The sequence below is a fragment of the Sebastes fasciatus genome, chromosome 22 (genome assembly GCF_043250625.1).
Source record: "Sebastes fasciatus isolate fSebFas1 chromosome 22, fSebFas1.pri, whole genome shotgun sequence".
NCBI lineage: Eukaryota > Metazoa > Chordata > Actinopteri > Perciformes > Sebastidae > Sebastes > Sebastes fasciatus.
The window spans coordinates 17,910,479-17,937,829 of NC_133816.1; the positions used below are offsets into that span (position 1 = coordinate 17,910,479).

General features: G+C 41.8%; 1 protein-coding gene across 4 annotated transcripts in view; it reads right to left on the reverse strand.

Moving 5' to 3' along the window:
- The window catches only part of nlgn2a (neuroligin 2a), a 209,626-nt gene that overhangs the window by 5,213 nt on the left and 177,062 nt on the right, over positions 1 to 27,351 (reverse strand). For all 4 annotated transcript variants that reach the window (XR_012592404.1, XM_074623509.1, XM_074623510.1 and 1 more), the window contains 4 exons: positions 8,382 to 8,567; positions 2,019 to 2,284; positions 1,264 to 1,417; positions 196 to 562 (listed from right to left, as the gene is read on the reverse strand). Coding sequence is in view for 3 of the 4 variants with exons in the window: in XM_074623509.1 (XP_074479610.1) it covers positions 196 to 562; positions 1,264 to 1,417; positions 2,019 to 2,284; positions 8,382 to 8,567 (973 nt within the window). In the remaining variant the exon portion in view is untranslated. The remainder of the gene's footprint in view (positions 1 to 195; positions 563 to 1,263; positions 1,418 to 2,018; positions 2,285 to 8,381; positions 8,568 to 27,351) is intronic.

Here is a 27,351-nt window from a genome sequence, read left to right on the forward strand (position 1 = left end):
TTTAATCAATCTGGTGCAAAAATGTCCTCACTGCGTTGACATCTAAACACTGAATACACCCTTGTGTTCTAAGTTTATATTTATGAACGTACAGCAAAGAGAGACAGGAAACTAAACTTTTAACAAACTCTACCCACATCTTGTAAGAGAACTTCACATATATAAATATGGAATAAAATCATCAGCAAAACCTACCCAGTCTTGGCGAAGTTGGTCCAGTAGGTCATCACCACGGCGCTCAACATCACATCATTCTTCGAGAAGTTGCACGGGAACAGATCCGTAGCGCCGATCATGGGCACGCCAAACACGTACGGTATCTCGTCTCCGTGGGCGGCGTCGGCCCACTCGGGCCGCGTCTCTGTCTGGCAGTGGTGGTAGAACGTGTAAAAGTAAACCGGCGACTGAAACTCGGCGTGGAGTTTGGCGGTGGCCACTGCCGGCGCCACCCACTGGTGGTCCGTAAACAGAGCTAAGAGGGTCTTCCTCCGCATGTCGCCGTTGTCCCTGTCTGCCCAGTCTGTGTACATGAATTTAATGGTCTCCCTCAGGATGTCTTTGCCTGGAGGATACGATGTGGGATTGGGAAAGGGACAGGGGGGAAATAAAAAGGGTAAAGGGGAAAAAGAGAAAATTGTGATAAGTTAGAAAGTAAAGACAGGGACAGATCATTTTGAGAGTGGTCAAGAGATGTGAAACAAAGGGTGAAGGAAGATACATTGCTAAAATGAACTGGATTGTGTGTTTGTACGCAAGTGTGAGAAATAAACAGTTGAGAGAGAAACTGAAAGGACAGACACAAAGGGCAAAAGAGAGAATATGCCCCTCAGAGTGAAGAGTGAGTGACAGGCACTTGAGAGGAAGCGTGACTGTATTATCCAAATGTGTCTGTGTTTTGACTGCGGCCCGCTGTGAGGGGTTTGCAGGAACAACAGCACTGTGATTGGGAGCTGGCTGCCTGGGGGATGATGAGAGACGGCATTAGTGCCCACAGAGCCTCAAAGGCCAGAGCGCAGACCCACCGTGGTGAAAGATAATCTCGGTGATAGGCAATCTCTTTAGTATGCCTGTCTTGGTTGATACACTCGCATTTCATCTCTTTTATCATTCTTTGCCTGCATAATGTTTTGAAGACTTGCATTTCCACTGGGAGCTGTAGTTTTGGATCATGTATTTTTTGTGGACCACAGGAAGATTTCATCCGTCATCTGAGAGGTGGTAGATGACCATATAGAGGTCTGAAAGGAGTTGGCATTCACTCACCCTCCGGGTAGCCGTAGAGGTTGTCAACAAAGTTGGAGATGGTGTAGTCGAACGCCGCGGCTGAGATGCCGTCGTTGTCCTCGCTGTCGTCCACAAACTTCAGCCCCTCTCCTTGGTTCACTCCTATCAGGATGTCATAGTTGAGGAACTCCCCCTGGTGGTGCAATAGAGGAAGAGCATGCAACCATGAATACTACAATCACTACAACCATGAATGCTGCTGAACTCAATTTTGTTTTGTGTATCTGCACAGCTTTGTTCGTATTTTGTATGTGGTATTTATGACATGAAATGTAAATCTGCAGAGTGTCCTCTCTTTGTGTTAATGTAAAGTATGATGTGTGTATGAGTATAATGTAAACTATACAAATGGTGCAAAGAAAATACTGAACACTGTAAGAGTTTTAATCTATAATCCTATAATTCCAATGAAGCCGAGAAGAGAGAATCGGTCTTTGATTGAACTGCTCACAACCCCAAAACGTGCACCCTGTGACGAAGGGTTTGCAAGTCCACAATGCTTTTCAAGTATGGGATTGCATGAACAGAAGGTTATGAGCCACGGGTCTACAATATACCACCGAGGCAATGTGTTCCGGGATGTGAGTTCACACCAGCTGGTAAATGTCACCGCCAGACCCTCGCCCTGGAAATGTCACACTCACACTTACTGTAACTTCATGTTCTCTCTGTCTGGTGTGTCATAACAGCTCAAGTCAATCTACAGCCTACGCCACATCTAACCAGACCCTCACCTGCTGCATGAGGATCTCCGGATCGTCAGGCACCACGTCTCCGTCCACCACGGGGCCAAAGGCGATGTGGTAGCGAGCTGGCTGGATGTCCTGGTCCACCAGCTCCCTGAAGTTCTTGCGCCTCAGGCAGTCGACCAGGTCGGCCGTCTCCGTGTAGGTGCAGCCCACCTTGCGGGCCAGGATCTTGGTGTACTTGAGGGGCTGGTAGTTGACGGACCAGCTGGAGATGGCGGTTCCACTCTGGGCTATGGCCCTGTGGAACAGACCTGAGGGGACAGATTGGGTATTTATATCACTGCATGTGGGGGTAAAAATGACCAAAAAACATGATGATGTCTCTAAATGTTATGTGCATTTCCCCCAATTTGTGCAGACAGGATGGAGCTCTGTGAAGTCGTCTGACTAAAGTTCAGTTTTGGGATAGGATGGGATTCAGATAGACTACTTGATGTGGAAAATCTCTTTTTCTACTTTTAGAATTAGAGCATGCTATGGTGCTGTAGCTCAAAACAAAAAAAAAAGAAAAGAAGAAGACTGGGAATAAGCTCATCTGAGATGTAGAGAGAGACATTTTCTTCTCTAGCTGTGTTTCTCCCTTCCTCTTTGTCTCTCTCTCTCCCTCTCTTGCCTCCTTAGCTCTGCCCGTCCTGTGCCGTTTGAACCACTCAAGTGGCTCGTTAAGAGGCCGCCTGCCTCACTCGTTTCCTCTCGCGCTCCTTTTGTCTTTCTCTTCCCTCTCTCTTGGGCTGAAGCTTGGTCAGTTAATTATTAAGCAGAGCCGCAGAGCCCCCTCTCCCTGGGAAATCAATTATAGTAAAAAGTAGCTTGGAAACAGCTATACCTACATATCTGCACTGGGAAAGTCAAAGGGGGAAGGGGGGGAAGACAGACTGAGAGGGAGAGGTGGGAGGTCGGTATTACTTCAGTCGTCTTCAAAATACGTTTCTTTGTCACCACCTAAGAGCCTCTTGCCTTCCCTGCTCACTACTTTCCTATGTTTGGCTGAGTATTTTCTTTGCTCTTTCTCCTCCCTCAACAACGTTAGGGGAGAGCGGGGTGAGTTGAGACACTTTTTACTTCTTTTAAGTGAGGGCAAGACAGTGATGTATCCAACTAAAACACGTACATACATTTCAGGATGTGGTGCGTCCTTGGGAATGATTACATTGGATCTAAAATACACATTTTTCAAAATATGATAAGTTGCCAACTTGCCCCCGATGAAGGGTAAGTAGAGCCTAGGGAGAGGATACGTTGAGCTATGCCACTTATTCCATGGACCTCTCTCCATCACACAGTCAGTAAAATGGATCACTATTCCAAAATGTGTGGTCACATGACCAATTTTTATCTACGGTTGCCTAGAAACTAAGGAACATGTGAGGTATTTACTTTGAAAAGACTCCATCAGAGACATTGAATCTTATTTAACATAATAAATGCTGGTCTAACTACACCTGGTGTTTGTCAGGTGGTCGGTTTAGCTTCATACAAAGATGCCAGCGGCTGTAATTCTAGCTTTGTGTTGAGGTTTTCAGTGTTGGTGATGATAATATTACTCAACTTCCCTACAGGCTCAAATCACCCCACTCTCCCCTCAGAGTGTTGTCAGGCTATTAAATAGGCGTTATCAGTCGCTATAAGCCCCATAGATGTGGGTCAATAGGGGCCTACTAGTACATGATAGATCACCGAAAGAAGGTATAAAAGAACACGACAGTGACCGTAGTAATTATGACAGGAGCATAAGCAGAAGTCGAGTCCCTAAACTTAACCAAGTGTAAATCTAAAGAACTTGTAGTTTTGTTGCCAAAACCTAACTGTTATTTTTGCCTAAACCTAAAGTTGTAGTTTTGTTTCCTAAACGTAAAGAAGTTGTAGTTTTGTTGCCTAAACCTAACTGTTTTTTGCCAAAACGTAAAGAAGTTGTAGTTTTGTTGCCTAAACCTAACTGTTTTTTTGCCTAAATGTAAAGAAGTTGTAGTTTTGTTACCTAAACATAAAGAAGTTGTAGTTTTGTTGTCTAAACCTAAAGTTGTAGTTTTGTTGTCTAAACCTAAATAAGTTGTAGTTTTGTTGCCTAAACCTAAAGAAACCTTTTAGTTTGAGTTCAAAACGTGATGTTTCATTCAGTTTTACAACATGTTAGAACGTGTTGAAAGTTTCACTTTTATAACGTAGGTGTAGTAGGCCCCTAATGACCCACATCTATGGTACTTATAGCGACTGATAAAGCCTATTTAATGGCCTGATAATATCCTCTCCTCCTCTTCCCTTAAACACAGGATACCATGGATGCTGTCTCCTCCTCTATATCCCCCCCGCCCTTCATCATATCAGTATCACTTACAACCCCTCTCTCCATCCTGTCTACCACTTCCACCCTGCCATCCATCCTGTGCGTCTCTGCTGTCAAGCTTGATTTGTGACGCTGTGTTGTTGACATGATTGGTGTCCCTTAAGGGTGGGGATGACAGACTCCTTACCTGGCATCCCTGGTGGGGGGAGAGGTGGAGTGTGAGGGGGGAGAACATGACAGACAGGCGGCGTCTAGAGGGCTGATGTTAGACACCGTTAGACGCTGATGGAGACGCTGATGACGATGGGGTGATGACAAAGCGGAGGCGTGAGAATGGACTGGTGGCAGTGTGAAGGGGTTGGTTGTCAGCGACAGGAGACAAGGGGTTAATACAGGCTTCCTCAACCGTTAGGGTCCCTCTGCTGCTAAAGTGGGGGCTCCCCTGAAAAATTAATGATTAAACTACAATGACTGTTCTGGTTGCCATCTAAAAACAAACAAGCATTGGTGGTTTTTGGACAGAGAGTGTGCAAAAAGTCTGTGAAATACATCAATGTAACATTTTAAGAGAATAGAGTGCTGCAGGGATGACGTATTTTTGAAGGCCAACCAGGAAGTTAGCATCGCACTGGTTCCCTCGACAAAAAGCCAATGGGATTCTTCCATTGGGTTTTGGATTATTGCAGAAAATAAGCTCTGTGGCGAACACACGTTTATAATACTTACACGTTTTGTTCAGCAAGATAATTTCCACAAATGAACACCACTTCTATGATTATTGAAGCCTGAATGCAATCGCCAGAAGTAAAAAAGCTAACGTTAGGCTATAAACGAACTACACCACGGTCACATGACTTCAATGACTTCATGACTTTAATAGTATAATTTAGCAACTTCTTAGCAACCACTTTTTCTAAGACGCATAAAAACGTTAAAATCTCTTCAGCTTGTTTTAACCACAGACCTTATTTCAGGCATCTAACTAAAAACACATTGACTTCCAGACGAGGGAACCGGAAATGCTGAAATGCTAACTCATTTCTGGGTTTTAGGGCTCATTCCTGCAGCACTCTATACCCTTCTTCATTTACTTTTCAAGTTAGATGAGAAGATTCATACCACACTGTGATGATCGCACTGGAGCTGGGAGGTAATTAGCTTAGCGAGAGATGTTGTATCGTAAGTGTATTTTTGCACTTTGGGGAAAGCAAAGCTGTTTACCTCTGCTTTATGTCTTTATGCTAAGCTAGGCTATCCTGACTCTGGCTCCAAACTTAAAGGGGACATATCATGAAAAACCATTCAGATTTGCTTCCCTTCCTATGTCACACGCAGGCTCATCTACCTACCCATCAACAACCTTTGCAAAGGTGCGCCATATTTTTCTCGCAAACCAATCAGAGCAGACTGGGCTTTTCCAGGAGGGGTACTTAAAGAGACAGGCGCTAAAACGGAGCGTTTCAGACAGAGGGTGAATACAGGTATATTCAGATAGACAGTATGAGGGAAATGAAATAATGTGTTTTTTGAACATTAAAGCATGTAAAGATGTTCTGGTAGAAACCCAAAACACAAGTATGAACCTGAAAATGAGCATGATATGTCCCCTTTAATGAGTGTGGTATCGGCTTTCTTTTCCGTTACTCTTTAGAACAACAGGTGGTTTCAACTTTGCATTCTTAATTATAATAATTTAGCATGGTTAGCAGTGTTTAATGAGTTGCAACGCCAATCCTCAACAATTAAGTTCACTTGTAATTTATTCAGTTTTCCCTCTGTTTTTAATTCCTATGCACAGTACACATACTTTTCAAACAGTCAATATGCTTTGTATTTGCATTTATACAAGCAATATTATCACTATTATCCTGATATAAATATAGAATAATTGGGGTCTTGGGAGGTTTCTATTGCTAAGTGGGTCACCTGCCAATAAGGGAAAACGGTTAGGTGTGCCTGGGTTGAGATGAAGGGTTAGCAGCCATTAGAGGTTGGGTTAAATGGACACAGTGACACGGCAGCATTGCACAGATGCTCACTCGAGCTTTGACGACACATTTGTTGTCGAGGCACAGAATGAGTCAAAGTTAGAGACGTGTCAGACACAAACACACGCAGAGCGGTGATTGAAGCAGATGTGTGGCTGTGTGAACACGATCTCTCTAATCTCTTCGCTTTCTCTTCGCCCACCATTTCTTCCCTGTTTCTGTCCTTTGCGGTTTGTGTGTGCGAGACGGAAAATGAATAGAGGAGAGAGATATTGAGGGAGAGTCCTCGAGCGGCGTGCAGAACAGAGAAGTTACGACTGGAGGAGGACAGCTTCAAGAGCGGCATGATCAAAGGCGGCGAGTGCGTGACCGTTTGGCTGCGGGTCGTCAGCCACACTGATCTCGATTCAGATCAAAGTCGACTGGTCCGTAGGCCGCTCACTCTCGGTGGTTCAATGTTAACACTTAGCCCTCGGGGTTTGTTGTTGGTAATGGGGAGCATGAGGTCAGACGGATGTAGGTTTTTTTCGACGTAGAGCCTCTCTGCTGCAGAGCAGTGGACCGTTAACAGAGCCAGGAGCGCTCGCCATGTCAGGTAACGTGGGGAAATGTTGGAGCTCCAGTGTAATTTATCCTCCATAGACACAAACAACATAACCTGGACTCGCTCATTAGCCACACGGCTGCTTAAAGCCTTCAGTTCAAAGGACAAGCAGTGTTTTCCTTTGAGGATAGAGGTGTCAAGTGAACATCACAGGACCTAATGATTTCTGGGCTGGATGCTGCTAGCTGAGTTTCCATCTGACCAAATAGCGGGGCCTTGCTGTGAGGATTACATTTACATCATCAAATAGCCAAAGGAGAAATGAAGGTACAAATATGCTACATACTATCTGAACATAAGATTCCAGCAACAAATAAAGGAACATACAAATGCAAAAGTCTGTCCCTGAGTGACTGAAGTTTCACGATTGGTCGGCTGAGTGTTGGAGTTTCCTCATTGGCCGTTGAAGGAATAATTCTTTATGCAAATGAGTCCGTCCAGCGTGACGCGTCCGGCTCACGAAACTTGGACCAAGCTGTCAAACTAGGCGCTCTAGTTCTAAAATGAAAACAGATTCAGCAGAGGCATCGCCTATTTCTCGCTTAAAATGTTTCCAGAAGTAGATTTTGGTGGATTGTTTAGACGGAATAACAGAAAGTTTACGAGCAGGACACCACGTTGTTTCCTGTTTGAAACGTCGAGCAGAAAACCAGGGACCAATCAGGTGCATTCAACGGTAGGGTACGTCACCGCTTGAGCGGCCAGTTGAGTGGAGCAGCGCCAAAGAGAATAGAAGTAAAGAGACGAAACTCATGTGTTTCTTTTACAACAGCTGCCATTTTGGACTGAAAACACTTATTATATTTATAATATTTTATTGTTCAACGCTGGCCATTTCGGTAGAATATGACAATGGAATAGAAATAATTTTGTTTGACTTTTGAATGGCACTTTTTAGGTGAATGTTTTACTGGCGTCCGGTAGGCTTTCAGCATGTCCTTTAGTGTCCTCTGCGGACCTTGTGGACATGTACCGCTGGATTTAACATTACAGACATGACCACTGACTATTTGTATAACAATCTAGCCACAAATTCCCAGACTGACCATACACGGTCCAGCCATAGACTCGGTCCTGACAGAGTCTTGTTTTGTTGAGGGTTTCAAAGGTTGAATCGGACATGCAGGTGTGCGTCGCCATCTGTTTTCCGCAAATATATAGAACAAATACACAGAGAAGGTTTGTAAATATGCACTGTGGCTATTCAGGGATTAGCGATCTAAACTGAGGAAACATTAATGGATCAGGTGGAATTCATGTAAGCAGTCGCCCCATTTGTCAAGAAACGTGTGGTTAATGAGTCATTCACAGGGATGGATCCAGGCTATTAGCAATCGAAAGATATTCCAGGAATCCCAGTGGGAACACTGTGCTTGGGAGTTTTTCTATTAAGAAAAAACAATTGAATGGTGAGGTGATGGACAAAGAAAAATGGATTTATGTTCCAAGAAAACAAACAAGTCTTCAATTACCCTCCGAGTGGTGCGAGAGGATGAGGAGGTTGACGCAGGACGCCCCAGCTCCGGAGCCGAAGATGGTGATCCTCTCCGGGTCTCCGCCGAAGTGGCCGATGTTCTCGTTGAGCCAACGCAGGGCCTGAATCTGGTCAAGCAGGCCGTAGTTCCCCTTAGCGGACTGATCGCCGGTACTGAGGAAGCCTGGGTATTCGTATAAACAAAGATGTAGGAAGAAGGTGAGGGATAAGGACAGGAGGGAAAAGAACAAAGGAAAGGGGGAAGAAGAAGGGATGCAGAGATGGGAAAAGAGAGAGAGACAAGATGACGTTAGTATCGGTACATTTAGTATTTAGTACCTGTCTGGCAAATGTTCCCTACTTTGGCCTGTAAATCAGCTTCTGACTGCGAGGGAATTGCATGAGAACAAGTGTGTTTGAGTGTGTGTGTGCAACGCCATCATTCATCAACAAGGAGTGACAGACGGCACACGGAGAAAGCAAAGGGAGCGAGAGACGAAATTGCTTTTTCAGCTCCTCTCTTAATGACGTTTACTCTGTCTAATGGCATCGAGCACGGACTTTTACACAAAGCCACTTACAGTACAGAAGTCTGCATTCCCAGAAATATAGGTGACCCTAATCTGAATCACACCAGTAACCGGATTACAAGTGATGACACATCGTGCTTGGAATTTAGGATGGAACAATGTCTTTCTTATTTTCTTTTCTTTTTTTTTTGGAGAAAGCTACTGTCCATCAATAGAAAGAAACTTTTACAGTAGAAAAAAATACATTTTGATATCTTGACTTGTCACAGTAGAAAAAGCACCGGTGTTACTTGAGGTGTCCCAGCAAGCCGTGGCACAGTGTGACGGTGAGCCAGCATGCACAATACCCGAAGCAGCTAAATAGAATTCAGCCATAATCCGTTTTCCTCTGATAACACGTCAAAATGTCTTCCAGGAAAAAGGTCCACATATAAGAAACCAATATATGATATGATATCCCTTAAGCTTTCTATTTTCGAAATGCCCTGTTAAAGGATAAGACCCGTGGCATTCTATATTTGTCTTAATGCCAACAAATACCATATAAAAACCAAAAGCAACAATGAATTGATTCTACTTAGAATAGCCACATAGTGTTAATCCACAGCTGAAAATAGTTCTCAAAAAATGCATTACTTATTCAGGTTTGAGTCACATCTGCTAAAATCTACAGTTTTCTTGTTTAAGGAAATTACTGAGATAAAATTTTTTAAAGTATAGTCAGTATATTAATTTTTTTTAAGATTTACAAATGGGCTTTGGGGCCACAGAAGAAGTGGATGTAATCACCATGACGTCACCCATTGGTTTGTGGCCTGCCGTTTTGAAGCCTCGAGTTTGGCCGTTGTCATCTTGTGTTTTTTGCAACCAGAAGTGACACGAGAGGGTGGAGTTAAGTACAACCGAACGCTGAATAAGACATTTTTAGGTGAACTGAAAACACTGTGAAAAAGGTTAAAGTTGTAAGTTAAACTTTTTGCAACCAGAGGAGTCGCCCCCTGCTGGCCGTTAGAAAGAATGCAAGTTTAAGGCACTTCTGCATTGGCTTCACTTTTCACTCTTCACTTTGGCTCTGGCATTGTTGGCTCTGGTCCCTTCAATTTAATTTGTTGACAAATTTGTTTATATTATAATAATTAAGAATATTGCCAGCCATATCCTTCAAGAATGTAAAATTACAAAACATCACACAGGAAAAGATATGAATGACAAATGTGAGTTCTTCCCTATTTCTACATGGTCTTAGCTGTGAGCTGTACATCTGTACATGCAGCACTGTTAGCACATTCATCATTTGTTCAATACTTTGTCTGATGTTATTGAATTTAATTTTGTTTATTCCTTCATTGCAATAACTGTTTCATGGATTTACAAGTGACATGAAATCCTGTTTGCAAATTGAGTTTCCCTTGTGGAATGATAACGTACTGAACGTCCCTCAAAGTTTCTCTGTAAGACAATTGTTCATTCATCAGAGCATTGTAATAATAGCTCACCTTTTCTGTTGTTAGCTGACATTCGCCTCTCATGATTACCGCTGAGTATCTTCGATTGTTCCACCAAAGACCTAAATCTTTTCTATTTAAGTGCCCATTAACTGGCAGCCTCTCCGATCCTAATGGGACTCCTAATTAGAGCTTTATTAAAGGCAGGTGCACTGGAAAGGTCATCCATTAAGCCTATACAGTAGAGGTTAAACACTTGTATACAGCCAGATGCTTGGATCTGTTAAAACACAAACATACAGGATGTTGTCTGCTCTGGGTGCCTAATTAGTGTTACCAAGATCTATTATCAAGATTTCCAATTAGACCCAATATAAAGACACAAGCATTTTTCACTTCACTATACATCTATTCCTTTGTTCAGTACTAATTACATTACAACAGAGGTTTAGTTAGGAAGGTGTGTCTCTGTAGTTCTGGTCCGGACATGGGAGTAGAGATCTATTCAGGATCCAGCGATAGTTGTAGTGGTGCGTTTAAGGATATGAGCTGTGAGTCTGTGGCTGTGTGGTCTAGAAATGATACAGAAATTGAAATGTGTATGTTAGAATGTAAGCAATACTTCATAATAACATGCGAACAAGGAAAATGTTATAAATAATAATAAAACTTGAAGGGCCAACAAGGCCAAATGCCCTATCTCGAAATGTTAAAGGTGTAGTGTGCAGGATCTGGCGGCATCTAGCAGATTGCAACCAACTGAAACTACCTGTGTGCCAAGCGTTTAGGAGAACTACGGTGGCCGACGCGAAAACACGAATGGCCCTCTCTAGAGTCAGTGTTTGGTTTGTCCGTTCTGGGCTACTGTAGAAACATGACGGCTGGCTCCGTGAAGAGGACCCGCTCCATGTGTAGATATAAACGGCTCATTCTAAGATAACAAAAACCCGATGATTCATATTTTCAGGTGATTATACACTAAAGAAAACATACTTATTAATATTATATTTCTGCCAATATAATGTATACACCTAAATGTTAAACACTGTTCCTTTAATATGCTCCAACATTTAATGGGTTCCACCTTGACCCATACTACATCTTTCCAACAAGTTCATCCTGCTGACAAACTGAAAACATAACCTCCTTAATGGCAGAGGTAATTACGCAAATGATAATACCAGGAATAATAATCTTTTAATATATAATAAAGAAATAAACTGCAGTGGCAGGCATGGCCTTGATAGTCCTCACTAAACAGCAATAACAACGCTTCTTAACAAGAGACAGCCTACTCCTATGGATATGAATAAAGGGCCACCTTGTGGCGAAAGCACGACCTGCACTTTCTCTGAATATCATAGAGCACAAAACTGTAATGCAGAACAATAAAATACACAAAGGCTGATGCATACAATTATATATTTATACTGAATTTACAATTGTATTTGACCAAAAAAGCCTGAAATATGTTGCACTTCTGATAAAGGCTACTGAAGTTCACAGTATTACCTAATCATTTCTCTCTTCGTCCTGCAAGTACAATCAAAATCAATCAAAATTTAATATCTCAGGTGATCCATTAAAAAACGAAAGGGATCGCAGCACACTTTAAACACCACAAATAAGCGGCATGTTTGAGTGCATTAATTAAGCCGAGCACAAATAAGCTTCCTAATTCCCTACTGTAATCACTGTGATATATTAAACATAACCAATTATGCTTATGAGGTCATTCATTGAGCTAATTAATGCAATACATAGCAATACTTTTATGTCAGCGTAGTTTCTTGCACACACAATATGGGATCAGTGTTCATATAAAGTCCAGATATTAAAGCTTGGTAACTTTAATAAAATAACGTTTTGTGTCATATTTGGTCTAGTTTGCCAGTTTTACGAGCAGTGATTGACAGCTGCGTTAGAGACTGCTCAGCTCTGATTGGTTGTTTTTCTTCAGGCGCAGTGGAATCTTGTAAACGCCATTTATAAATTAATAAATCACACATTTTGTATCTGTTCTAAATGTACCTTAAAGGGAGATTTGTCAAGTATTTAATACTCTTATCAACATGGGAGTGGACAAATATGCTGCTTTATGCAAATGTATGTATATATTTATTATTGGAAATCAATTAACGACACAAAACAATGACACATAATGTCCAGAAATCCTCACAGGTACTGCATTTAACATAAAAAATATGCTCAAATCATAACATGTCAAATTCAAGCCCAACAGACTTGACTATGATTTGCCCCAAAACTGCATGTGATTATCATAAAGTGGGCATGTCTGTAAAGGGGAGACTCGTGGGTACCCATAAAACCCATTTTCATTCACATATCTTGAGGTCAGAGGTCAAGGGACCCCTTTGAAAATGGCCATGCCAGTTTTTCCTCACCAAAATGTTTGGAGCATTATTTAGCCTCCTTCCTGACAAGCTAGTATTACATGGTTGGTACCAATTCTAGTTTTATATGATGGCAGTATCTTCACTCTAGCTTTAAAAATGAGCCGCTCCAACCTAAAAGTTGCGTTAATGCGTTAAAGAAATTAGTGGTGTTGAAATGAATTTACATTAACGTGTCGTGTTGACTTTGACAGCCCCAGTTTGGCTCTTTAGTTATCATTCTTACATAATGTGTACTGTGCTGGTGGGACGTCAAAATACAGAAGCAACCGATCTGGGTCTACACACAGCCAGCAGACACCCCAGATCCTCTAACGTTATCTTGTTAAAGCCGCTGTCTTTCTCGCACTTTCACGCTGCGTCCATCTGACTGTGAGTCAGTGTACAACAGCGGGCCACTTCACCCTTCCTCCTCTTCCTCTATAATCTGATAAAAGGCTTGAAAAAAAACAAAACAAAACAAAAACAGAGGAGCTGGTTAAAACGCCGCAATGCAAGATGAAAGCGCGGCTCCACATGAATAGCCTTTAAAATGGCTGTGGTAAGGAATGGTGGTTAGAGGGGGTACGGGAGAGAGAGTAGAGGAGAAGGAGAGGAGGATAGTGGGTGTTCTGTGAGTCCCGGATAGAGGCACAGTGTTTCATCTGCCTTCAAGACACCAGGGGTTGGCGCACACATACACACACACACACACACACACACACACATACACATACACACACACACACACACACACACACACACACACACACACACACACACACACACACACACACACACACATACACAGGGACACTGATCAAAGGCTGGCACTACAGAGAAGACTGCCTCCCTCTCTCTCTTCCACACACACACACAGAAACAGTCTATACATATACATGCGAGCACACAAAGACGGGAATAACGCAAAGACATACTCTCCGTCTCCATCGCACATGTAAACAGGGCACACATTCACACACACAAAGCCTATATGTAATCATTCAAACATGCTCGCGCCCACACAGACCCAGTGCACGCTCATTTTTTCTGTCACCAAATGTCATTTTTGGGCCTCTATCCTGCAGTAACAATGAGCCCTTTTATGTGCCATCAGAGAGCCATGACATTATGCTTGTACAGGTTTCTTGTGTGTGTGTGTGTGTGTGTGCGGCTGTACTTGTCATAATGATTTGTGTGTGTGCACAGAGGTGCATGCATCTGTGACTGTGAGTGCAGCCATACATGTGATTATGATTTGTGTGTGTGAACGGTGCGGACACTTGGGTGACAAACTGTGCTTCTAACACACTTTATCCCGCGAGGATTCATTGTTAGAGAGTTGACGTGGTTGCCAGCGCTCTGTGTGAGTGTGTGTGTGTTCTTGGCGGTAATTATTGTCTATCAGAGGAGAGTGTGTGTCGTCCAGAGAGATGAACAGATGTGGGCGGCTCGAAGCATCTGAATAATGTATAGGACACACACGTTTTCGACAGGACACACACACTTACACACTCAGATTGTGCCCGCTACTTTCGAAGGTGATGAAAGCCGCCTGCCTGTTAGATAGGCTGCACGTTCGCAAATGGTGTCTAAGTGTATTATGGCAATTACAGCGGCGTGCCTCACTGTTTATGCCACCGCCGCCGAAATCGGACCGCGCCATCATCCCGCAGCCGCGCTAAACGTTTTGCCATTTCCACGCCGAATGACGCAAGCGAGTGGGGGGAGAAGTGGTAGAAAAAGGGGAAATGAGAAACATCCGACTTGTTTTTTTTCTCAGCGAGCCTTATAAAGAGGCTTCTTTTCCACAAACACCACTCTGGCTTAGACACAGCGATTGGCCTTGGGTGATTCGCTGCACTCTTCTCCCTCTTTCTTATTGTGCTCTTTCTCTCTCTAAAGTTGTTATTACTATTGCCTGGCTGTGACAACCCAATTATCTGTGAAATTATTCAGATTTTATGCCCTCGTACTGGGCAGGACCTCTCTAAGTGAGTCGGGATATGTCTAATGTACAATACCCTTTCATGAGCAGAAAAACAATGGCATTTTGAGATGTGAACAATCAGCCGTATAAAGGGGAGACCTGCTTGGTGTCAGTAGCAGTCAGCACATCTCGCTAATCTCTTTCTCTCTCTCGCTATTTCCCACTTGCTCTTTTTCTCTCCCCATCCCCCTATCTCCCACATTTTCTTGTCATCTATTTCTTTCTGCAACCTTTGACTTAGCAGAGAAAACAACAGCAGCGGGTTAATGATGCTGTGGTCCCACAATTACCAAAGTGGCGCTGCATCCTCTCAGTTTAAAGGTACAACCCTTAAAGGGGACATATCGTGCTCATTTTCAGGTTCATACTTGTATTTTGGGTTTCTTCTTGAACATATTTACATGCTTTAATGTTCAAGAAACACTTTATTTTTCTCATACTGTCTGTCTGAATATACCTGTATTCACCCTCTATCAGAAACGCTCCGTTTTAGCGCCTGTCTCTTTAAGACCCCCCTCCTGAAAAAGCTCAGTCTGCTCTGGTTGGCGCACCCAGACACAAATTTCTGACAGAAGTTTGTGCAGCACTTTAATGCTTCTGATGTGCATATTTATGTTCTTTGATTAATAACTGACTATTAGTATTATTCGTATTATTAGACTGCAAATCGACCGCATGTCATGATGAATAATAGTAGAGACGGGACTGCACAAAAGCCTCTGTGCACGTTCTCAGATGAACGGTGAGAACGCACAGAGCGAACGTCTGGGAGCGCATGGACATGCACATGAGGCGTATTACTGGTGGATCACTGTCACACACCCTTTTTAATGGAAGTAGTACACAGAGTCGGATACAAGCACAGCAGTTTTAACAGCTGTTGACCTATTAATCAGGGAAAATATCCGCGCTGACGTGCTTCTATAAATGGTCTTAAATACAGATAGCTTCCTGAACAGATTACTAGCTTTTGGAATCAAGCTAAAATCACATATCTGCTATTTAAAATCCTGTGGTTGGTTCGTTTGCTTTCACACTGCAAACGAACCCATGAGACCCACCTTTTCAAGCGGTCTTGGTTCGGTTGTTTGGTCCACACCATCAGGGTTCGATTGACAGCTTTCACAACAGCCCAAATGAACTGTACTAATGTGCTAGTGTGAAAGCACCCTTATATTGTGAAACGGTCTCAGGTAACGCAATATTTGTCACCGCTTTTAGCTCAACAAGTGCTTGCTGTAAAATTAGCACACACTTGCTGTTACCACCGGGTGTCGCCAAATCAACCACGACTGAAATCTTGAGCAACAGTAAAGGAAATGCTTTGGTGTGTCAAATTTTCTTCAGGTTTTTTGCACCATTTCCTCCCTCTTTTTCACTGGTTTTCCTTTTCATGGAAGCTCCTTCATTCGCTCTTCCCTCATTCATTCTTTCATCTCCCCGGTCCTCTGTAGCTCAATCCCTCCATCTCTCAGGGTTTAGTCTGGGACTAAGGCTGCTAGCCTCTGAAGTCCTGTCCTTCGTGTGTGTGTGTGTGTGTGTTTGGAGGTTAGCGGGTGGACTGTCAGTGGACTTTCTTTCAAGCCTTGTCACTCTCTTGCTCCCCCATGAAGTCATAGTGCCAATTGTGTGAGTGTGTGTGTGTGTGCTCGCATCAATGTGTTTGATGTCATCTCAAGCTGTGTGTTGTCATACTGTTTGCTCTGTTTGTGTGGTCCAACAACACAGAGATAGCGCAACAGCAAGACAGAAAATGTGTGTGTGTGTGTGTGTGTGTGTGTGTGTGTGGACGCTGGTGAAAGAGAAACCAGGCCAGCTCCCAGCAGAGTACGACCGCGAGTGCCTCAATTTGCACATGCATGTTTTTTATGTGTGTTTAACATCGAGGAGTGCGACTGCTCTTGTTTTTGTCATTGGCCGATCCAAGTGTGTCACAGGGATGCAGAAGAACACACACGCACACAAACACACACACACACACTGGTACACAGAGGGAGCATGACAGGGAGGGAGAAGGACGAGAGCTTCTGACTGAGACAGAATGAGTCACAAAGGGACAAACACAGTCACAGGAAGTGAGATGATGCATTGTCAGGTGTGTGTGTGTCCACGGGGACAAGAAGAAAGGCCGGTACCTATTTCACTCCCCTTTCTTTTAACTAGAGTCTTTATAGAGTGACGGCGTGTGTCTATCGATCAGGTTTTGTTGCCTTGTGAACACTTTTACAACCCCGAGGAACAATAGCTCACCTGCCTGATCACACGCTCGCATCATGATCCTTTTCATGATGTGAGTGTGTGCTCAGAATTTCAAAGCCTTCGCCTCCCCTGTTTTTTTTTGTATTTCCCTCACCTCTTCTTCCTTCCTTCTTGCACTCCTGTTTATCCATCATGTGGCTCCCTTGGGTGCTGCAGTCCCTGGGGGCTTCTATCCAGTCAGAGGGTAATGGCGGGTGAAATAGGGGCGCCGTGGGCCAGATCGGACGCAATGTATGGCCCAATGTGTGTGGGCGCGTGGATAGCACTTGTAAAAAGCTACAGTAATTGTTTTTAGTCTGGAAAGACTCCTGTGATGCTTTTAGAAGACGAGAGAGTCACTGTTGGTGTATGTGTGTGTTTTATCTTACCTGTGAGACTCTGCTGGCCCATATAATACCATAAATTTAGTCCACAAGTTAGAGTCCTTCCGCTTATGATTCTGGACTACCCAATAACAGCTGGGTTAATTTTTTTATATTTTAATTTGATTTGATAATTGAGGTCACGGTTCTGGTACTGAGCTTTTGCAGGTAGTTGGGCTCGTTCAGGACTTTGCCACAAGCTGTTAGTATCTGATAATTTGTCTCTGTATTTTAATGTGACCCTTTTCAGGTCTAAAAATATAGATTTCAAACTCCATGCAACACAAATCTTTTTTTTATTTTTTATATTTGTAGCATCCTATTACAAGGCCAAGCTGAGATAACCCTGATGACATCATCACTCGGGTCACTTAGCCAAGCTCCTCCAGAGACTTAGTAGTATTCAAAATGATGAGTAAGCTGACTTTGCCATGGTGTTGGATTGGCCAAAACTTTAAAAAATGTGGGTAACATTTCATTTTACAGGTCTGCAAATTTCATGGTAATTAGGTGATAATTAGCTAGTAACAGATTTTTAATTTTCTTTGGAATTACTGCCAAATTACCCCAATATTTACCTCAAAAATGTATTGAAAATGACTTTATTATAAACATGATTTAATAAATATATGCTAAAATAGCATTTTTAAAAATTTTTTTTTAAAGAAATTTCAAATTAGTTATTTGATAATTATTATCTATTTATCAGCAGACATGGAAATAAAGCATATCAATTAACTTTGTATTATTTTCCAAGAAATTATTAAATAAATTACCAGCTATTTATAACTGCTTATTGGGAAATAGCGGAATCAAATTATTAAATAATATTCATAATAGATATGAAATAATAATAATAAAAGTCCAGAGTCAAGTCCCAAGTCAAGACAGCCAAACAAAGTAATTTTTTGATACATTTTGCGGTGATTCCAAATAAATTTAAATTAGGTTACTTGCTAATTATCCCCTAATTACCACGAAAGTGTTACAAAAATGTAAAAAAGAAGAAAAAAGATTGAATAAAGAACGCCCAAAGTGCCAAAATCAGCTCCACATGAGCAGTATCTTGGTCCAACCCTACAATAAACTGATTATACAATGCCCCTGACCAGGAATGGAGGAAAAAAAAAAAGAAGAGATGGAGGAAAACAGAGGGAGGAAAACAAGAGCTAATGAATCCCCAAACTGCTGTCCACGCCTGCTCCAGCGGCAGCAGCAGCAGCAGCAGCTGTGCGGTGGTTAGGATTTACCGAGCAAAACAAACAAACAGCAGAAATAAACGGATAAACACTCATTGTGCGTCTGCAGGGGTGTGCGCATGTGGGTGTATGTGTGAGCATCGGAGTGTTGCTTGTGTGAAATGTGGGCTTTTTATTTGTACGTGCATACGTTGGTGTGTGTGTGTGAGAGTCTGTCTGTTAAATGTGTGTGTGTGCGCCGTCCCCTCCTCTTCATGTTTCCGCCTTCCACGGCTGCTAGCGGGAATGAATGGCTGTTGTGTCTGTGCATCTCCGGAGCTAAAAGTAGACCTCTGCTATTCCACTACGCGCTGGCAAAATGCTGCAATACTTCAAACAGAGCCCATGCTGGGTTGGCCTAGATACTGTAACACCTCCTCACGCAGCGCTCAAGTTTGCATGGCACACTGAGTATAGGCAGCGTGGTGCAGTTTAGCCGAGCATGGGTTTTGTTCAGCTGGCACCATTTTGTCATTTATTTATTACAAAAAAATCGAATAATTCTCAGTTTGCACCTTTTAAAAACGTGATAATGAAGCGTGGCTCTGTTTTGGTTAACCATCCTGTATTATGGTTCTCAATATTTCATGTAGTATTGTGGAAAAGTTTTGATATGAACAGAAAGCCTCAGCCTTACAAATTTCACATCAAAACATGTTCAATGAAAGACGCTCTGTTTTTTAAGTGTCGAGATTCATTATTTAGCTGCTAACCTCCTTCTCAACTCACAGGGTCGGCTTCACGCTGGGGGAGTGTGTCGGCGCTGAGATGCTCCTCTCCCTGCTGCATGATTGGTACCAAACCTCAACACCGCTAACTCACCACCTCAGTATATATCGGCCTATGGCTATACAAGTAATCGAATATTAATCGCGATCACGATTTTGGCTTCCCACAATTAAATGAAAAGGATCGACTGCGATATTGGCGTTTAATATGTGTGCTCCGCTCATAGAAAACTCTGTTGCATAAATCAAGCGCTTCCTAAACTAACAGCATGCACCGTCAGTCAGTTTAGATGTCTCACATATGTGACTTGACTATGACTTGCCCCAAAACTGCCTGTGATTATCATAAAGTGGGCATGTCGTGGGTACCCATTTCCATTCACATATCTTGAGGTCAGAGGTCAAGGGCAGTTTTTCCTCGCCAAAATTTAGCGCGTGTTTGGAGTGTTAATTAACCTCTTTCTTGACGAGCTAGTATGACATGGTTGGTACCAATGGATTCATTAGGTTTACTGGTTTCATATGATGCCATTATCTTCTTCTTCTAGCTTTAACACAATCGATCTTCCGGAGGTACAACCTCCGGAAGATCGATAATAAAAATGCAATTGTGCATTTCCTATTCATTTGAATTGTGTGTTTTAGTGCAAATAACCACTATAGATGACAATAACAGAGTAAAAGGACAACTTATAGACTTTTTGACGGTTGAAATGTAGCTCAACATGGAAGTGAAAGAAGAACTCTGTTTATTTAAATGTGAAATTGCAATAAAAATATTTTGTCCCTAAAATCTATGAAGAATCGTGATCTCAATATCAATCAAAATAATCGTGATTATCATTTTGGTCACAATCATGCCAGCCCTAGGCCAGGTGTAATGACTCAAATGTATGTACATAACACATGGTTGGAGAACTGTGTAGTGGCCATAATGTTTAATGTTTAATCTTCGCTACTTTAGCGATGAATAATTGTGCTAAATAATCGTGATCTCAATATTGATCAAAATAATCGTGATTATCATTTTGGCCATAAACATGCAGCCCTATATCATTCTCACGATCATCCTGTCCATCAGAAGTAAAACAACAGAACAGACATTCATGGAGATGTCTGATGTCTTCCCCCCTTCCCTGGCAGTGTAATTAAAATATGCAAATGATATGATAAAAATGCATTTCACTCTGATGGGGACAATGTCAGTTATGCCGAATGCCTTCAGTATTGGAAGGTAATTGCCAGATAAGGCTTTGCATCAAAAGTGTGGATGACACGGGCCTGTTTGTGTTTGTGTGTGTGTGACAAAGAGAACTTTATCTCCAAGGCATAAAGAAACCAATCTGACTCCTGCCTCATGTGGAGGACAACTTCTCAAATCCCTCTCGATTACTCATCCTCCACACAAACACCCCTAGACGCACACACACACACACACACACACACACACACACACACATGCACTCGGCAAAGCTTTCGATTACTTTGACCTTCCACTTGCATGTATATTGGGTAAACAATTTAGATAAACAATGTTCTGGAAGAATTGTGCACTGCCATCTCCTACACATTTGGCGTTTGTTGACTTGTGGTAGGTCAGGATTTCAATGTTAACTAGTCGTTGACTGGTTCAAACCGTGGCTGACCAATAAAACTCACATGTGTAGGGGAAAGGGAAAACACGGCAGAGTTCACTCTAGGGATGTTAATAATGAACCGTTTAAACCGTTAACCGACATTAAGAATTTTAACCAATTAATCGGTTTAACGGTTAAAAGAAATATAACAAAATGACAAAACTCAGAGGAGCAGCTTGTCACTTAAAGGAGAATAGCTGGTCCACCTTAACAGCCCACCTTAAGAGAGTCTGAGTCGCTGTTGCAGGATACGGGAGCTTGGCCTGTAGCATTTATTCACCGATAAATAAACTGTACACACACTGCACAGCTACTGCACGTTCACGGCTATAACGCCACCGACAACCCCACACTCACCGCCGACATACACACACACGGTTTGTCGGACACTCGCTAACGTTACGGCGGGCCGGCACACATCTGACAACCTCGCAGCTAAACTAAATGATGCGGTGGAGGCGACAATACAGGGACTCAGTTGTCTGTTTTGCTCTTACGCTGCAGCTGGTGATAAATGATGGGTTTAACCTGTTTGTGCATTGGCTTATCGTCGCAGCTGGGCGGCTTGTTAGGCACTAAAAATAGCACCACTGCATTTAACGCACTAATCTTGTCAGTTAACGGTTAATAATCGGTTTACGAAGGTTGGTTATTTGTTAGAATTTTTCAAAATTGTCATCCCTATTACACTCGATGTCCCAAGAAAACCATACATCTCCATATAAACAATTTTTTCAGATGGATTCAAGGATTAAGTGATTCTCCTATTTAAAGGTGCAGTGTGTAAGATTTGTCGGCGTCTAGCGGTGAGGTTGCAGATTGCAACCAACTGAAACTTCTCCCTGTGTTCAGCGTGTAGGAGAACTAAGGTGACCGACGTGAAAACTTGAATGGCCCTCTCTAGAGCCAGTGTTTTTGCTTTGACTGTTCTGGGCTACTGTAGAACATGACGGCCGGCTCCGTGAAGAGGACCCGCTCCGTATGGAGACATAAACGACTCATTCTCAGGTAAATTTTCATGTCATTATACACTAAAGAAAACATATTAATATTATGTTCATTTCTGCCAATAGATCCCCCCTCAATGCTACACACTGTTCCTTTAAGAGAGAGCTTTCTCTGAGCTCATGAAAAGTTGATGTTTTAGAGATACATGGTTTTCATCGGGCAGCAACGTCTCCCATATTTAAGTTTCCTACCATTCAGCGTCCATTTGGTGTTATTATAAATCTAACATTGCTACGGAAACACGGTCTTCACATCATGAATCAGAATTTTTATGAATAAATGATAATAAGAGTGAAATATTATTTATTTATAGTGAATTAAAATGTATGAACATTTCAGTTGAACTACAAATCTCCACACCCAGACCACAATTTCTGAGTAGCATTCAGATCCTTTACTTTAAAGCAGTCATACCACAATGTAAAAATAGTTAAGCCACAAGTAAAAGACAGGCAAATTCTTTCTTAAATGAAAGTATAGAAGTATTATCAGCAACTTTTTTTTATTGAATAGCTACTATTGATGCGGGGCTGCACGGTGGTGCAGTGGTTAGCACTGGCGCCTCACAGCTAGAGGGTTGCAGGTTCGAATCCGGCTTGGGACCCTTCTGTGTGGAGTTTGCATGTTCTCCCCGTGTTGGCGTGGGTTTTCTCCGGGTACTCCGGTTTCCTCCCACAGTCCAAAGACATGCAGGTTAATTGTGGACTCTAAATTGCCCGTAGGTGTGAGTGTGAGCGTGAATGGTTGTCTGTCTCTATGTCAGCCCTGCGATGGACTGGCGACCTGTCCAGGGTGTACCCTGCCTTCGCCCAATGTCGGCTGGGATCGGCTCCAGCCCCCCCGCGACCCCTAACGGGATAAGCGGTTGCAGATGGATGGATGGATGGATGGATACTATTGATGCATTAAAGAATATTTTAATGTTTTATCTGGTTGAGGTGGAGCTAATTTTAACTACTTTATATAAGTTCTTCATATTAATATGTCACCTTGCTTACAGTATCGCAATATATTGAATCTGTATCATGATACATATCGTATCGCCAGATTATTTTCAAGTACAAACAGCTCAAATCCGCACTTAAGTAAAGTGCTTGGGAAAATGTACTAAGTTACATTCCTCCACTTAAAACATACTTGGAATATGAAAGGCTCCATTATATTGGCAGGGTGACACATGGTTGGTGACATGGAGCGGTGGAGTATAACAGTGTTGACCCAGAAGCCAAAGGCTACCGGGTTATCGTCTTCTACTTCAGAATAAAATAAAAAACAAATGACTGTGCTGAAGTCTTTTTTTCAGAGGTGGTGTTTTCCCTCTTCACACCGTCACATCCAAATGGAAAACACTGCTCCCATGTGCGAAGCCAGATAACACTGTTTGTCAACCTTATGATTGGTGCCTGGGCCTTTGTCACATCACTCATTGTTCTGAATGCACGGAGGTAATGCCCCGAATGAAATCGCTCTAAAAAGGAGAGGGAGGCCGCGCTCGTTCACAATACGATCAACTTGCCAAGACTCGTCCGTCTTGTGAGGTGAAGCCAGTCTATGAAATCTGGAACATTTGCTGCTTCGAACAGCAGCACCCTGATTTATCAGCAGTCGGTGAAATTTACAGACAGAACAAACTCTGACTTTTCTGTTTTAACAGGTCCTGAAGTCCTCAAGCCGCGTACAAATTATAATCTGTGACTCAACGTTAACATTTAAATGATTTAACCGCTGACCTGCAACCTTGACTTAAAGTCCAACTGAGTTAAATGTCAATTCTTCAATCATGCTTGGATGTATTTTTTAATGAATTCGATCACACCCAGTAAAAACAATTACGAGCCAAATGCTATAATAAAAATAAGTTATAAATAGACATTAGGCAATATGTATCTTAAATAAACTAGAAGGGCAGCGCAGACCTTCGCCAAGGCCAAATGCCGTATCTTGAAAAGTTAACGAAAGTGAAAAATAATTTGTGTATCCGCCCTGTAATTCGGATCTGCTCCAAAATTAAATGGGTTCTTCTTTGGCCCATGCTACTATGGAGGACGGAACCTGCCAAAAACAAAAATAAATAAATAAGTTATTAAATGTTGCAAAAATAATATAAAAAATAAATGTAGACATTAATTAATTGATAAACTGTGAAGTAAATTGATATTTCTGTTTTAATTTATTTAATTATCCTTGTAATAATTCCCATATTTATTTACTCTTTTGTTTAACTTTCCCTTTTATTTATTTATGTATTTATTTTTAGTATTTTTTTAAATGTATTAACTTAGTTTTGCATTTATTTTTTATTTATACATGTATTTTTTTATTTATATTTTATTCATTTATTGTTGCATTTATTTTTTATTTATTTTATATTTATTTACTTATTTGTTTATTTATTTATTTATTTATTTATGCATTTCATCTCTTATTTATTTCCCCAAACTTATTAATTTCTCTATTATTTTCTTTATACATTTTTTTAAACATTTCTTTTTGCATTTTTTTTATGCATTTCATTCTGCATTTAATTTTTCATTATGCAGATGAGGGGGCCGCTGCCTCGTACCGGTACAGTTCTGCAGATCAACCGTCTGGGCCTGACACACCGCCAGTCTCCTCCCCGAGAACGAGCTTGTTCAGAGTGGGAACCGCCACGCCGATGCCGCCGGAAACGCGCCGGAAACATTAACATTTTTGCTCCAAGTTTCATGAAAATCAGACCAGTAGTTTCTCTGTAATCTTGCTGACAAACAGACAAACCAAACCAAAAACATAACCAGCTTGGCTGAGGTAATAATCTAATGTTATCCTCGTATACATTTACAGTTCTCCTTTTTGACCATCAGCTGTGGTGCGTAAGCAGACCAGGGCTTTGCATGCATTCACACACAATTTCAGGTATAAGTGTGCAGTGCTGAATCCCCATTTTAGCTTTGAAATGATCAGACACACTGCTTAGGAACATTGCACTTCATGCATTATATTGATAAATGATGTCCACAGTAGTCATGAGAAAGCCATACATACAGTATGATAGCATCCCAGTTAGTTGCCAGGGGCAGCAACGGCCAGGGACCGACAGAAACCAAAATCATCAGCAGAAAATTCAAGGAAAAACTAATAAAAGCGTCTTGGTGTCCTCACTGCCAGCCAGCAGACTACAATGGGAAGAAGTGAACAATCAGCAGGGCGAACAGGCACAAAGAGAAAGCACCTGTCAGTGTATCTATTCCTGCAATTCTCCACCACTCTCTCTCTCTGTTATCTCGTGTATCTGTCCCTCGCCGCCTTTCTTCTCTCCAATTCAGCCAGCTGCGTCTGGACAAGCCCATGCATTAATGGAGCTCAGTGTGTGTGCGTGTGTGTCCCAGTAGTGTATACAGTACAGTGGTGTTTCAGAGACTGTCCCGCCGACATTGCAACAAGACTGTAGAATACATTTCTTCTCCTCTCCTCTCTTCTAATCTCGCTGTCCATCGCTCCCCCTCTTCTGATCTCTGAGGCAGACTCAACTGTAACGCTGCCTATACATGAGAAGTGTCTGAGCTGCAACACCAAGTGCTCACCCTATACATGATGTGCTGTGTTTATTGTCAAGGACATTCAATTCATGTTGCAGAAAGAATGATACACGCTTTCACTAAAAATGATGTCTCAAATACTTTTAAAATGCAGCAGAGAAAAATATGTAAACCAAGTGGCTGTAATTGGTGACATATCTAGGATGCTTTTACATTTTATTAGACTCATACCTATGGATGTACCCTTTCATTTTCATTAAATCAAATTCTAATTTGATTTGAACCAACATATGTCCATTTCTTTCCATGGAATTAGTAGTATTACCAGTACTAGTTTTATTTCCATGTATTTATTCTAATTATTTACCATATTTAGAGGAGGCTACTTTGAAAACACCTTAGAAATGGTGAAAAATCATACTGATTTTTTTCTTTTTTATCAAATCTATAAAGGAATAACATTAAATATATATATTATATATTTACATTAAATAATTTATATAAATATAAATATATATATAAGTTTGGTAGAGCATGTTTTTAGACAGTAAAAAAAACATTTAATTATTTAATGGAATAACATTAAATGTATCATATTAAACAATGAAGGATTAGAGGTTTGTTTTTATTTTGTAGCAAACAGTCAATTGTATTTACATTACTAGCTTTAATACCTTTACCATAAAAGGACAACTGAACCTGTCACATGTTTTTGGAAAATTATTTGACCCTTATTAGACTTTTTTGTTATGACTATGCCTACCTTTGGAAATGAGACCAAAACAGAGTCCTTGGCTGAATTCAAAACCTCATACTATACTAGTAGTACGTACTGATTTGGCCAACATGTAGCATGCAGTATGCAAACAAAACCAAAACCTATAGTATGCAAAAAACAGCCGGATGTCGTACTGATTTGGAAAAGAAATCCAGTATGCATTGGACCAGTCTACCTCGCCTACTGTATCCCACAATGCAAAGCGCTGGAATGGCACAGATCTATTGTCACAACAAACGTGGCCCAAAACAGCAAGTTTTTTACATTTTTCATAGCTATTTTGACACTGACTTCACTTCTGAGAATTTTTGAGGGGAGAAATCAACTGTGTCGATTTTGAATATTAGTAGTTTTACGAAAAAATTGATGGCGAATCGAACATTTTCAGAGTTGAGAAGCTCCACAAACTGCCGTCAGCAGCAGCAAGCCAGCGCAGAGTGATGCTTGAAGAAAGAAACTGTGTAAATTAATGAACCAAAATGACGCATTTGATGTGCACGTTAGCACAAAGGGTTCTGTGGTTATTTTACAACAGTAGCTGATTTACAAGAAAATGTAACCAGCAGATCTGCCGTGCGTAATTGTTGCTTGACAGCACGCAACATCACTCCAGAAGACTGCAGCGTAACCACGTACTTTTGTTGCCTAAACCGAACCAAGTTGTTGACATTCGTAGGAAAACACACAAAAAATTGTTTCATTATAGTGCACCCCGTCAGCCAGCCAGTCAGTCAGTGTTGTCGTATGGGAAAAGTGTTCTTTGGACCAGAGCATGTCATGATGTGACCTTCAATTTTGACGCCAAAGTCACAGTGCAGCCTGCGCTATCGGGGCTTAATTATATCTCTGGAAACCTTCACGTTTATGCTTCTCGATCTCCTGTAATCTTATTGGATACGCTTGAAAGGTCAGCAGCAAACAGCGTTTAGGTTCATACTTTGAACTGAGCGCAGTGACAAGGTATAAAACCCGCGTGGTGGGCTGCTCTACAGTGTCACTGTCACCGCTCTCTCCATAGAGAAACATTAGCTCGAGCTGGTGCAGAGTACTTGAGTAGAAGGCCTGCGTCTGCGTTCGACAGA